This window comes from Pollachius pollachius, assembly GCF_949987615.1.
Source record: "Pollachius pollachius genome assembly, chromosome: 1".
Classification (NCBI taxonomy): domain Eukaryota; kingdom Metazoa; phylum Chordata; class Actinopteri; order Gadiformes; family Gadidae; genus Pollachius; species Pollachius pollachius.
The window spans coordinates 47,039,226-47,053,252 of NC_136934.1; the positions used below are offsets into that span (position 1 = coordinate 47,039,226).

A 14,027-nucleotide genomic window follows, 5' to 3' on the forward strand; every position below is an offset into this window, starting at 1 on the left:
CAGACACACAGGGACACAGGGAAAGACACACAGGGACAGACACACAGCGACACAGGGAAAGGTACACAGGGACAGACACACAGACACACAGGGACACAGGGAAAGACACACAGGGACAGACACACAGCGACACAGGGAAAGGTACACAGGGACAGACACACAGACACACAGGGACACAGGGAAAGACACACAGGGACAGACACACAGCGACACAGGGAAAGGTACACAGGGACAGACACACAGACACACAGGGACACAGGGAAAGACACACAGGGACAGACACACAGACACACAGGGACACAGGGAAAGACACGCAGGGACAGACACACAGGGACACAGGGAAAGACACACAGGAACAGACACACAGGGACAGACACACAGACACACAGGGAAAGACACACAGGGACAGACACACAGGGACACAGGGAAAGACACACAGACTCACATGAACAGACACACAGGGACAGACACACAGGGAGAGACATTCGGTCGGACAAAGGGTGTCTCTTTGGCAGGGAAGAGACATCAGTACCTGCACACTGCTTACACGGTGATTCACCGCTGAGTAATACAAATAAATAGTCCCTCTGTACATTTAGTGTGCGCTTGTTTCTTTGGATTAGTTTCTTTGGTTTGGCTGTTCATCATGCAGTCGTGGTTGCACAGCTAATGTGAATTTACTAGTGTTCACTGTAGATCAAGAATGAAAAGATGTGGTCCTTTAATGAGGGCATCAGAATGTAGGGTGTGATATCCCATTCAAGTGTGGATTGTATTATGGGACAACGGGGACATTTTTGCCAATGTTGCATATCTTTAGCCTCATAGCATAATTGCCGAAGTCATATTTTGGCCAAATTGTGATATCTAACTTAACTCTGCCCTCCTAATGCTGCTGATTCAATGTGCCCCATTGGCTATATCCTATGCCAATCAGAGTGCTTTTTACATTTCATAATCAGTATCTGCCTAAGTGACTTAGGCATTTTCAACGCTAAATACAAGATGAACCTTTAAATCAGACTTATGCTAATTATGCTAAGAGTTTAACCATATCAAGTGTCCTAAAACAAAAAGTTATCTTTAGTAGTTAGGGTGTTGACTCTCTGACTCTGATTTAATCAGTAAATAAACGTGCATAACTTCCTTTGAATGAAAGCGTCTTCTAGATTGCTAAATTAATACCGATAGTATTGTCCGCTAGACAATACTATATTTATAGATTATAGTATTGTCTAGCGAACCGCATTGACACGCTGGCCTTCAGTGCGGTAGCCCTGAATATAAGGGTGAATGTAAAAGGAATACCTGACGCACTTGTACAGTATTTACTCCCCGCAGTTTGAGTGAGCGATCCATCAGTTCGAACACGCAGCCCAACTCAGCGCTAACACGATAGCGGCTAGGGCTACATGAGAGTAATCACAGCGCGCTAGCTGTTCAACTGTAATAACTTTAATAAACCCTCCGCCTCACGCGAGACTTTTCTCCATTATTAATAAAAGCTCCAACCTCCTCGTGCATTTGCATAATTGTGCAAATGAATCCACAGAAGTGGTGTTCATTGGTGTATTATTATAATTTTTTGGGGGGGGTTGAAAAATAAAATGATGATTCGGTTTGAAGTGAGTTGCCGCTCTGGGTTTGGATGGAAGGGGGGGGGGGGAGAGAGGGGAGGGGGGAGAGAGGGGAGGGGGGAGGGGGGAGGCACGGAGAGGAGGAAGGAAACGGGGAAGAAGGGGTTTGCACGGGGGCCTAAGGTGATTTGTCTGTGTTTTGATTCAGTCATGTAATGAACTGCACCGTTTTAGCAGGGGGCTGTTGGTGGGGGATGAGGGCTGGAGGAGGCAGGAGAGGAGGGGGCACTAATTCAAACTGATTTTTTTACACGACTCCACAGCCCACGTAGATCATTTTGAAGCATGTTTTTCATGCGGCATAATTTAATATTTCCCTCCTCTGAGCTGTCAGGTGTAGCCGCCTCATCCAGGGTGGCGTCAACAATATTTTTTCTTCTCTAATTCACTTATCGCCTGTACTCCCCGGTACACCATATTTCAATAATTCCCCCTGATTCATCTTATTGGAAAGTGACCTCATATTCTAACTGACATTGAAGAGGGTGTTTAATACTTTGTATGGCTGTTGTGGGATAAGGCAAAATTGGAATATACTTTTTTACCCCTGCTTTCTATCACTGTTAATAACAGTTTTGGTAATGCAACACATTCATCCTTTACTTTCATATGTCCACCATTTTCTTTGACGTTTCGTCCGCCACTACAGCTAAATTGGGCAATTTGCACATTTCCAGATTCCTCGACCAACCGAAAGCCCCCTATGAGTTTGTGTCTTGAAACGTTCTCGAGAGTGGACGAATCCAAAGTTTTTTGCTCTGCTCTTCTACCTAAATGAAACAAAATAAGCAGAACATCCAACTGTTGGAATGTCAAATGTTGCCACACTTTGTGTTGGTGTACAAAACGTAACATTTTAAATTGGCATTTCTTCATACTGTGTGTTCTGTCCGAAAATCTCAAGCTACCCACGCAACAAGGTCCTTTTTGGTGAATCTTAAGGAATACATTAAGTGATCACCAAAGAACATGACCACACAGGGCAAACCGGGAGGCCGTTGTGTGGTGGGCGGAGAATATCGCTGTTAAGGGCATGGCTCTAAGATCCTCATTGGTAAACGTTTTTCACAGTTTCCATTAAATGTATAATAATAGCTTGGACCCATCATTTGTTGCACAAGAATGCAGGCGCAGTTTATTAGGCGACTTCATGTCAACAAACAAATACCCACGTGTTGTGGACGGGAACAAACATGGATCTAATTATATTGTGTGTAGAGGCGAGATATTACATTTCACATCTCCAATATCGGATGCTATTCCATATCATAGGCATCATATTGTTTAATGCAGTTTGCTTCCTCGGCTTGCAACTTGTGCAGCGATGAGATGAGCTCCTGTTCAACAGGGACCCTGGTCCTCCCGAACTCTGTTTTCCCAGCTGGAGCCCCGGCTTAGATGCTGTGGAAGTTTTTTGCGTTTCTTTACGGCCTCGCGTCCTCCGGCTCTCGGGAATTCAGCCGCACATCTGGCGCGGCGCTCCGAGAGAATTCCTGCTCGGCAGAGCCACACCGCTTCGCTCTTCCTGCTCCCCCCCCTCCCCCCTCCCCACACCGTTTGAAGGTTGCTTTGATGACTGCGGCGAGGGAGAGGTCAGGAAAACACAATGTTCGCCGAACCACCTTGATATTAAACTGCTCGCCGCCCCTTTGTGTTATTGTTTACATTATTCTGCTTTATTGTCTTTTGTTTGGCTCGTCGAGAAGGTTAAACAAAGCGGAGTGTACTTGGAAGACAGCCATGTTCAGGAATAGACATGACTTTACCCTAATTGTTGTCTAGCATGAACTTTATAAATATATAAATTACGTTATATCTAATTGATTGTCTAAGGTGTTTAAATAAATAACGTTTAAGGCAAGTTATGTTATGTTGTTTTCTCAAACATAACAATTGTAATGTTCCATGATGGTGTAAAGGGGCATTGAAATCACAGTTGTTTTGTTTTGTTTTAACACGGTGATATAAGTCTAATATGAGGTTCGACATAGTAATCGTTGCCATTTTGTCAATGTTACTAAAACAAGAGATAGTTATTTAGATAAAACAGGTCTAGAATCCAATGTTTTTGGCCGTCTCTGCCTACGAGTTTGCAAACGTTCTACTCTGCTCCAAACTCAAGTCACGTTTCTTTCGTTGCTTCTCCAAGGCACTAGTGTGTGGTATGTGTGGATGTGTGGGGATCCAGGTTCCAACGCAGGATTCTTGGCAGAGACTGATGTTGTCGGCCGTGTCCGCGAGAGGGTTAAGCTTTTCTGACACGTACAGTTTAAGGCCAAGTTCTGTGAGAATGTGTGGAGCTTTTCAATGTTCAATGTTCAATGTTTGCCGCAGTTCATATACAAAATCGCTTATTCTAACGCTCACGCACACAAACAGGGCTAACTTAAATATCACACACTTGCCTTTGGTCGTATCCATGGGGATGATATGCCCACCTCTTACATATAACTATCAGCCCAATCTCATAGAGTATGAATTTCAGCTGAAAAAGTTCACTAACACTTTGAGTATACAAACCTTGACCTCTAATATCTATGGAGAGGCTATCAGATAGCACAGAACATTGATATCATTAGCCTGTCCAGGCAGGATTCATTGTTAATGAAGAGTACCCGCACCCTCCTCATCCTAAATTGCACACAAGTGGCTACTGGCTGGATATACAATTATGCTTTAGGGAAATTAATTGCCTGATAAATAAACATGAACCCTGAAATTAAACGACACACTCATTTACCCCGCGACATTGTCTGTTCAGTGGATAAGATGAAACAACAGCATAAGGGGCAGATTGATACGTGAAGATCTAAAACATACCGGTTTCACTCCTACTAAAATGTATTTGATGAACATCCACAGTTTATTCATGATACACTGTATCTGTGTCAGTTTTTACGCGTGTTACTTGATTTAGTTTTTCTAATCAGAAGTAGTTATTTCACGGGTTATGTTGCAGGACCTTTAGCGTTTTAAATAAATTACCATTTGAAATCTCAATTAAGATGGAGCTTCGCAATTCTCCAGACTCGAATCTCGAATCTGAAATAAACACACTCCTATGTCCTCATCCTCCACGGTGATCGTAAAAGGTGCATTCCAACACAAACTCGTTCTACTCGCGGCACGTTTGAATCATCTGCCCTCTCCCCGGCTCCCTCCCCCAGCGCACACGCCTCCACACACAAACCCACGCTGACAAACCCGCACAGCTGCATCCAGAACACTCACGCTTTTATTTTGATGTATTTCTTTTTACTCCCCTCGCCTGCCTGCCTGCCTGCCCTGCTCTAGTGGCGCTTACGTAAGAGCAGCACTCAGAACTTACAGCACATGGCAGGAGTTCCATCACAACATCCTGTACCGCTCTGTCACTGGGTCAGTGTGCCACGCAGCCCGCCGCTACGCTACACACACACACACACACACACACACACGCACAAACACACACACACGCACAAACACACACACACACGCACGCACACACACACACACACACACACACACACGACGGGGTGATACTGCAGAGAGCCGCACCGCAGTGTGCGAGGAGCATTGGGGTGTGGCGTGTGATTGCGGACGCACGTGAGCGCGTGCGTTTAAAAGTTCGATTGATGTACTGCACTTTGCGTCGGTGCTGTCGATTCATTCTAAGTATGGGTCACGTGATTGAGAACGAAGGAAGTAGAAGGAAGTATGTATAACGTGTAGGCAGATGAGTGTGGATGATGAGCAAAAAGGATTGCATATGTAGTAATCTAGTACGACTAAGTTGTTTAAAGTGCAAAACATCAAGGGTGTAATTTTCTCATTAAGACAGCACTGTTGCTGAGTACCAGCAGGGGGACCCTGGAACAAATTCCACTCAATGTGTTATCCCTTCCCCTCTCTCTCTCTCTCTCTCTCTCTCTCTCTCTCTGTCTCTCTCTCTCTCTTTCTCTCTCTCTCTCTTTCTCTCTCTCTCTCTCTCTCTCTCTCTCTCTCTCTATCCCTTTATCCCCTTTCTCTGTCCTCTCTTTAGAAACACAAATACTGAGAGAGAGAGCGAAAGAGAGAGAAAGAGAGAGAGAGAGAGAGAGAGAGAGAGAGAGAGGGCTTGGGAGAGGGCAGGACCAACCACTCCCACAACCTCTATGTTTCCATAAAATAACTAGAGAGAGAGCGAGCGAGAGAGGGAGAGTATGAGAGAGAGAAGGAGGAGGAGGAGGAGCGTCACTTCACTGAAGCCATACCCCTCCGTCGCTCGCTCACTGAGCGAGAGAAAGGGAGAGAGAGAGAGAGAGAGAGAGAGAGAGAGTGGAGCAGACTGCAAACAGCCTCAAACGCACACTATTGCCCCCCCCTCCTTCTTCCTATTTCTCTCTCTCCCTCTCTCTCTGTCAGTTACACGCAAAGTCCCCCCCCCACACCACACACACACACACAAACACAGACGTTAACAAACGCACACTCAACGCAGACACGGGCAGACGGCGCAGGCAGACGCACGCGAGAACACACGCACGCACGCACGCACACACATCCGCACGCTACACGCATACACGGGGACAACGCCGGGCAGCCGTGCAAAGCATCAGGGCGACAGCTTAAGGCAACCGGAGAGGGATCTCAGCAGGAGAAGACAAGAGCTGCAGACAAGAGGAGGAGGCACCTTGTGGATCAGAAAGGATTTTGATCCCTCTTTCTTTCTCTGGCTCCCCCCCCCCCCCCCCCGTGCGGTGTAGTAGAGTGAACAGTGTCCAGATAAGGTTCAAATCTTTGCCTTTCAGCGGAAAGGAGTTGAGCTGCTGCCTGCCTGTGTGCTTTATTCTTTTATTCTTCTTATTTCATGTCTTGGTTGCTTTAAAAAGCTGCGCTGGGGCATTCCAGGCTTTATCTGCGTTATCTCCCACTGGAGCTCTGAAACAAAAGACCCAAGAGAGAGAGAGAGAGAGAGAGAGAGAGAGTGTGTAAAAGGGAGCAAGAAAGAGAGAGAGAGAGCCAGACGCAGGTTCAGTGCCGGACCACCCTCGTCTCTGCTTCTCCACCACCTCCTCCTCCTCCTCCTCCTCCTCCTCCTCCTCCTCCCCCTCAGCTCTCTTCCTTCTCCGCTCCTCTCACTCGCACACAGTCCACAGTCTGCGTGCTGCGAGTTCGCCGATCGTGGATCCAGCGGAGGGCTTCCACTGGGGTCTGAGAGGAAGAGAACAGAAGAACACAAATTGGCATTATCCGTCTCAGGCTGCAGCCAAGTTGTTCGTCTGGCGCGAGCGGGGGACTCATCTCGTGTGATCAAGGCAGACGGGAGCGCACGGGAGAAGAAGGGACGCAGTCTGAGAGAGGGAGAGAGCAGAAGGAGGGATAGGAAGAAAGGAATAGAAAGTGTGACGGTGGCAAAGAGGCATTGAGGGGCATGTTCCGAGCAGCGCAGCAGAACAGTCGGGAGTGAGTGTGAATATCTTTTGGGGGGGGGCTGAGCGACAACAAACGCGCCGAACAGGGAGAAACAGCAGGGGTCCTGTCCGTCCTTCTATCAGTCCCCTCTTCGTCTTCTCCCCGCTTTTCCTCCCTCCTCTTCCACTGTCACTTCAACCCCTCTATCCCCGGTCCATCTCCCGGCACCTCCTTCCACCATCTCCCTAATCGCCGGCATCTCTCGTCGCTCGTTACCTCCCTTCCCTTGCTACCGCTCGGATCCTTCCCCCCCCTCCACCCCCTACCAGCAGAAAAGAGGAGGGGGTCAACTCTCTCTCTCCCCCCCCCCCCCCCCCCCCCCCCCCCTCCTACAACCCCTCCAACCCACACTCTGAGATCTCCACATCAGAAGGACAGACTTTATCGCATCCGTCCAAAGATCTCGACGAATGATCTGGAGCCTGAGTGACAAGTGATCGCGCCGCCGCCACTGCGTCTGTCCCTCCGTGCTTCCGCCTGTCCGTCCGTCTGTCCCTACTTCCATCCGGCGGAGAGTTTGGCTTTTACGGAACGACCAGAGCCAGTCGGTCGTCCCTCGCTGGAAGTATCGGGGCCGGTCCCTCGCCCGGCAGCAGCACGGCGCCCCCTCTCTTGCCAGAGTCTCTCGCACCCTACGCCTTCAGGGACTTTGAGGCGGATTCCATCTACATGGGAAAACGCTTGGAGCAGCAGCCAATGTACCCCCAGTACACCTACTACTACCCCCATTATCTCCACACCAAGGTAAGGCGGGAATGCCCTCACTATGGCTCTTGGCTATGCCGGTATGAGCTTTGTTTTTTGTTCTCTTCCCCCCCCAGTCAACAAGTCACGTATGTGTGCATCAGGAATGTATAGAAGTATGTGTTTGAATTTGACGTACGTCTGGCTGGGTGGAAGTCGGTCCAGGGCTGATTCCATCGGGAGCTCAGTGAAGATTAACCATCCAAGGGTTTTCTTGAGTTTCCCATAATTGTGTTATCTCTGCTCCCCGATGACATATGTTTTCATATGACCATATGGCACAAAGCCCAAATGGGCCTTTTTTACGTGTCGCTCTTCGGTTAAGAATAAGCATTGTGCTATTGTGTTTTCCCCTTTTCTGCACGGCTGGGGAAGGACTGGAATTTGATTAGTTTGGGGTTCCTCTGCCATAACAGTTTATAGGCACCAGAAGGGGCAATATGTTACATCAATGCAACCACTGGCAGTGTGCATGAAAAACAACGGGGGTATCCTTTTCCCTTCCTCCCTCCCCCTCCCCAACCCCTGCCTCTCCCTCACTCCCATCTCTCCCGATCCCCCCCCCGGGGACCGAGACACTGGTGCTCCTCAGCTGGCTTTTCTTTCTCTTGCCTCCTTTGACCCCACCCACCACCACCACCACCACCACCACCACCCCCATCACCACCAGCTCTAAGTTCAAGTGCTGGGCATGGGGCCCTCCCTTCCTGCAGCCCTTGTTTCCCCCTCCCCATCAATCTGTCCTGTCTCTCTCCCCTCCGCCCCCCCTCCCTTCCTCCCCTCCCCCCCTTCCTCCCCTCCTTCCTCCTCTTCCCTTGTCATTTTCAGCCGAAACCAACACATGCAGATAAACGCCTACGTCTATGAGGGAAACTCCTCTTCCCCCCCCCCCCCCCCCCCTTCTCCCGCGGCCCACCAATCAGAGTGTGTCGCGGGACATGATTGATGGGAGCCTACAATCCAGGTCTTAGGGGTGATCTGAAGGCTGGAAGAAGAATCGGTCCACGCACAGATCTGACATGCTAAAAAAAAACCTGGCCCCATTCGATCGGATGTGTACAAAACGTTCTCACACGCTCGTGCAAACAAACAAACACAAAAACCGACGCACTTCCTCGCAGCACAGACACGCGTTCCCAGCGGTAGGCATAGTGGGGGTGGGCTGGGGGCAGAGGTGGGGCCAAAGTGGTTTATTTGTGTTTTGGACTTGTCCTGGGACGCGTGAGAAGACTCCATCTTCGCCGAGGTTACGTGTAATCATACCTCAGTGTTTACGAGATGGGAGGAGATAGAAGGGAGAGATAAAACGGTCACATGGGTCTTTTTTATGATGATAAAATCCCTTTTTGGTTGCTGCATGAGTCACTCTGAGATTATAAATGGAGCATTTGCGTTGGTAAAGGTGGTTTTAAAATGAGTCGCATAAAATATTGTGTGGCTCGGTAACTGGGAATGTAACTATTTCGGCATTGCACGCCGTACGGAACATTAAGTGAGGAAGTATTTTACTTCCAATAATGGGACACCCTGGAGTGGTTTATTCTTTGTGTACCACGGCTACCAACAATGATTAGATATGAGTGACTTTCATCTATTCCAATTGTTTTTTATGGACTTCATCACCCGAAATTAAAATATTGCTCTGGGGGGCTTTGAGCATATTGTTCTCGCCTTGTCAAGGAAACATATGTTCAATACTTATATTTGACAGGTGTTGTTAATGTTGGGATTGTAACGCATTGATTTAGATTTTTTTAATAATGCACACCCGTGAAGATAATATCCCTTTATTTTGCTGTATGAGTCACTCTGAGATTATAAATGGACCATTTGCTTTGATAAAGGTAGTTTTAAAATGAGTCACACAAAACATTGTGTACTTCAGTAACTGGAAATGTAACTATTCGTTTTTGACCAATCAGAATCAAGTGTTCCACAATAATGTGGCATAACTCAAAGTCGTTCTTCCAATGAGTGTTGGAGGCTTCTTTTTTTCCGTTAGCCTTGCATTGCAAATTCCTGTTTTGTTAACACTGCCTTAGAGACTACTTAAATGTAATAATGGTGTTTTAACCTAGCTTATTTCCCCTGAGAGTTAATGCACAGACATATATCCGTACGTCACCATACGATATACAATGCATGCCTTGTCGTTGTCTTGAATCAAGACTATGCAAGCCATGCAGCATAATCAGACTCTTTGTCTAATTGAGCCACGTGCAATGTGATAATGTGCAAGAGATACTGTCCCATTTCATTATCTTTAACCTTAATTAAGGACAGCTCCCACCAATACAGTGTATATCGATTATTAGAAGGCGGTGCCCTCTCGTATTTCCAATGAACCTGCAACAGGCATGTGGATCACTCCCTAACAACATTCTCCCTTCAGTCAACCTCCGCCTCCCCTCTCCCTCCCCTTCCCTCCTCCCCTCCTTCCCTCCTCTGTCTCCGTCGTCAAGGTCATATCAAATTGGATCCTACCTTCCCTCCACTTAATGTGTGTCCATGCGTGTGCGTGTGTGTGCATGTGTGTGTGTGTGTGTGTGCTTGTGTGTGCGTAAACACATTCACGAGCGAATAATTCCCATATGCGTATGCTGGCATCGTGTCCAGATGTCCGTGACTTGACATAAGCCCGTGCATATGCCAGTCTCTGTGCATGCGCGCTTCCCTACGAGTGTGTTTGTGTTTTTGTTTGTGCACGAGTGCACCGATGATTACATTTGCAGATGTGTGTGTGTGTGCGTGTTTGTGTTTGGACGTCTGTAAGAAGTAAAGCTTGCACCGGCAGCACCTGCCCGTTCCTTAATAGTTGTTGCTTATAGCCGATCGACGGCGTCTTTGTGTGGTTCTGAGACCACCGCCACCCCCCCTGATGATTTTCCTTGACCTTCTCTCAGAACCGGTTTGCTGCCATTAAATCTCTCCGGGTCCCAGAGGAGCAGCTGTGTGTTGTTTACCTGAGCTCCGGCGTGGGCGAATGGCCTGGCTGTACGCTTCCTGTGTGTGTGCTTCTCTCTGCCTAAGGACTCGGCGTTGCTTGATATCCGCCCCTGTTACATACCACGCGTTCAAGCAGGGAATGTCCCGCTGTTATTCTGCCTCGCCGTATGACTGCTGTATAGGTTACAAACACTGTATATTCCGCCTCGCCATATGACCGCTGTATAGGTTACAAACACTGTATAACTTATAAACACGGAATGTGAAGTCATTGTCGTTCCGCAGTTAAGCCGGTAGTGAAGGGACTATGTTTGCCAAATCGACTTGTGTTTGTGTTTGTGTGTGTGTGTGTGTGTGTGTGTGTAAGGGGTGAACTGGCGTGGCGGGACAGGGGTGTGACGTTTTGAGGACGTGTCATGTCTGCGACCTGCCACCGGGGGATTAAAACAAATCCAAAGGAAGAACAGACTAGCTAGCATCTAACCTACTGCTCGCACAACGCTTATGGCATTTTTCTGCCTCTCAACGCTCCATTCTACTCTTTAATGAATGCCGAGCAACCCTAAACAGTCAGGTCAACACTCTGTATTGTTTAGAAAGTAATGTTACTTCACGGCACATGTGTTGTGAATCACACTTCACGTCAATCCTCTGAATCCTGGAAAGCCGGCATGCTATGTAAAAGCACATGGTGGGATTATGGCAGCTTTGTTTTCTTCTGTGTTTAAATGCAAAGCCTACTTAATGACAGACCGTCTTTACGGCAATATTATGGGATCTCTGTATCAAAGGGGATTATGGAGTATTATATGGAACATTAATACATCTACATTGATGTAGCATCACCTGGTCTAGAGGGGGTTTAGTGCACATTGGTTTCAAGGACAATTTATGAATCAATTTTATGCTTATTTATTTGGTTTGTCAGAATGTGTGGTGTTTGTGTGTGTTTCGGTATATGTGTGTACGTTTGGTTTAATGGAATCCATGTCAGGCAATCAGAGGTCTCCATTTGACACTATTTATTCTCCGATCCTTTTTCTGTCTTTTTATGATATTCATCTCACCTTAACTTTAGTGAGGTCCATTGTCTCTAGTGTATAGTGTGATTTCCTGTCTAGTTCCTCTCTCTTTCTCTCTCTCTCTCTCTCTCTCTCTCTCTCTCCCTCTCTCTCTCCTTCTCCCTCTCTCTGATGCACATGGATCTGATTGGAGATGTAAATGGCCTCTTATTAATCTTGGTTCCAAGGAGTGGAGCCTGTTCTCCAATGGAAATCAATTGGTGCGTGTGTATTGGTGTGTGGATGTGTTTGTGTGCGTGTTTGCGTGCTTGTATATTTGTATCAGTAGCGTATCGATGCTTCCTCCACTGCCTTACAATTGCACACATCCTCCCTCCCCCAAATCATAATATCTCTCTCTCTCTCTCTCTCTCTCTCTCTCTCTCTCTCTCTCTCTCTCTCTCTCTCTCTCACTCTCTGCCTCACACTCACATACATCCAGGAGGACACACACAGGCGGTAGCGAAACGGCTGGCGTTAAACTAACAATGGTTAGCTGGATGACGGAGTGTGAGTAAATGTGTCACCATTAAAGAGGGAAAGAGTTGCTCTGCCTCTGTAATGGCCTGCAGGCCCGGTTAGTGTACATTAGCTCAGCGTAGCGCTGCGGTCATCGCCCTCCTAGTACTATATGTGTGTCTCACGGCTCTTAATCAACGTTGGAAGTGACGACAGTCAATGTGTGTGTGTGTGTGTGTGTGTGTGCCTGCGTGTGTGTGTGTGTGTGTGTGCATGCGTGCGTACGTGCGTGCGTGTATGTGTGTTGTGTGTTTAAAGAAAAACAACCTCTGCATGGTGAAGAGAGAGCTTTTATCGATACTTGTGTGTCAGGTTATCTTTAAGATTATCGTCATTAAAAATAAATGTATCTGATTGACCTTTTGGTGACCTTAGTCATTGGAGGTTTTCACGTCATGAACAGCCTTCTTTATATCCTGTTTTACCTCAGGGAAGACCATATGTGCCAAGCCCCTCCAGTGCACGCTCAGAGGATGGAAGTGGCAAGGAATTATGTTTCGGTTTATGGAAGGAAAAAGGCTGGCTGGGTAGAAACCAAATCCTGCCATTGCCGGTAAATAACGGACTTCAACGTTTACGTCCTTGAGAAGATCATGACATCGGCATACCTATCTACCGATGAGAGTGTTTTTAAACAGGCTTTGTTCAGTCAACAGTGCACTACTCTCACTGCATACCGTAGGAATGAGATGTGTACTTGACGTCCTGCACATGCTCAGTAGTGGACTCAGTAATGGGGGGGGGGGGGGGGGAACCACTTCTCGACAACAGTCCGTCACCGCAATTCCATGCGCGCCTGCTCATCATTGCCATCACAGAATCTACCGTATCCAGCTTGATTCAAGAGACATTAAACAGCCCCTTCCTTCGGGGTGCCTGAAAGTATTTGCTGGTGTGTGTACGGGTGTTCAAGTGTGTCTATTTATCAAGTGAAATCTTTCCCCTTCCCCCCATTTGCCCACTTTGCACATGATGATGATTGACCACATAGTAGGAGAGCCATTGATGATAATCACATCCCTACCCCCCCCCCCGCTCCACCCATCTCCGTCTCAATCATCTAACATGAGACGAGAGGGCTGACCGTGGGGGGGGGGAGAGGAGACAGTGTCCACCTCGTATTCAAGCAATCGACCAAGCGTTCATTAGCTCGCCACTGATCAGCTGTGCTAATTCGCTCGGCGACGCACAAGCAGAATTAATTAGGCTAATGAGGAACAGCGTTTCAGGCGACATCAAAGCCGACCGGCATCCGCCGCAGCGGAGACGGTAAGCAGAGTATTCCTCTGCTCTCAGAAGATCAGCGGGTTCTTAGCGGGGACTATAGCGTGGGAGATAAGCGCGGGCCGGTGCCCAGCCGTGACCCTGCAAGCGCGATGCACACCAGTCAAGGTGGATACAGGACAGTGTCGATTGAATGACCTGACAGATGACTACAGTGTTTACGTTTACATTTACATGTAGGGGGATTTTGCTGACGTTTTTATCCAAAGCGACACACAACCATTCATGCACACATTCAAACACCGACGGCGGAGTCAACCGCGCAAGGCGACAGCCAGCTCGTCGGGAGCAGTCAGGGTGAGGCGTCTTGCTCAGGGACACCTCGACAGTCAACAGGAAGAGACGGGGATCGAACTAGCAACCTTCCGGTAACAGTCAACCCGCTCTACCTCCTCAATCCGCA

The 14,027-nt window shown here is 47.9% G+C and overlaps 1 protein-coding gene across 3 annotated transcripts in view; it reads left to right on the forward strand.

Annotated features, from left to right (window-relative positions):
- The first annotated feature begins 6,752 nt into the window (after positions 1-6,752).
- The window catches only part of LOC307082994 (RNA-binding motif, single-stranded-interacting protein 3-like), a 126,090-nt gene continuing 118,815 nt past the window's right edge, over positions 6,753-14,027 (forward strand). For all 3 annotated transcript variants that reach the window (XM_079746763.1, XM_079746765.1, XM_079746764.1), the window contains exon 1: positions 6,753-7,814. In XM_079746763.1, the coding sequence (XP_079602889.1) occupies positions 7,740-7,814 (75 nt within the window). In that variant the 5' untranslated portion in view covers positions 6,753-7,739. The remainder of the gene's footprint in view (positions 7,815-14,027) is intronic.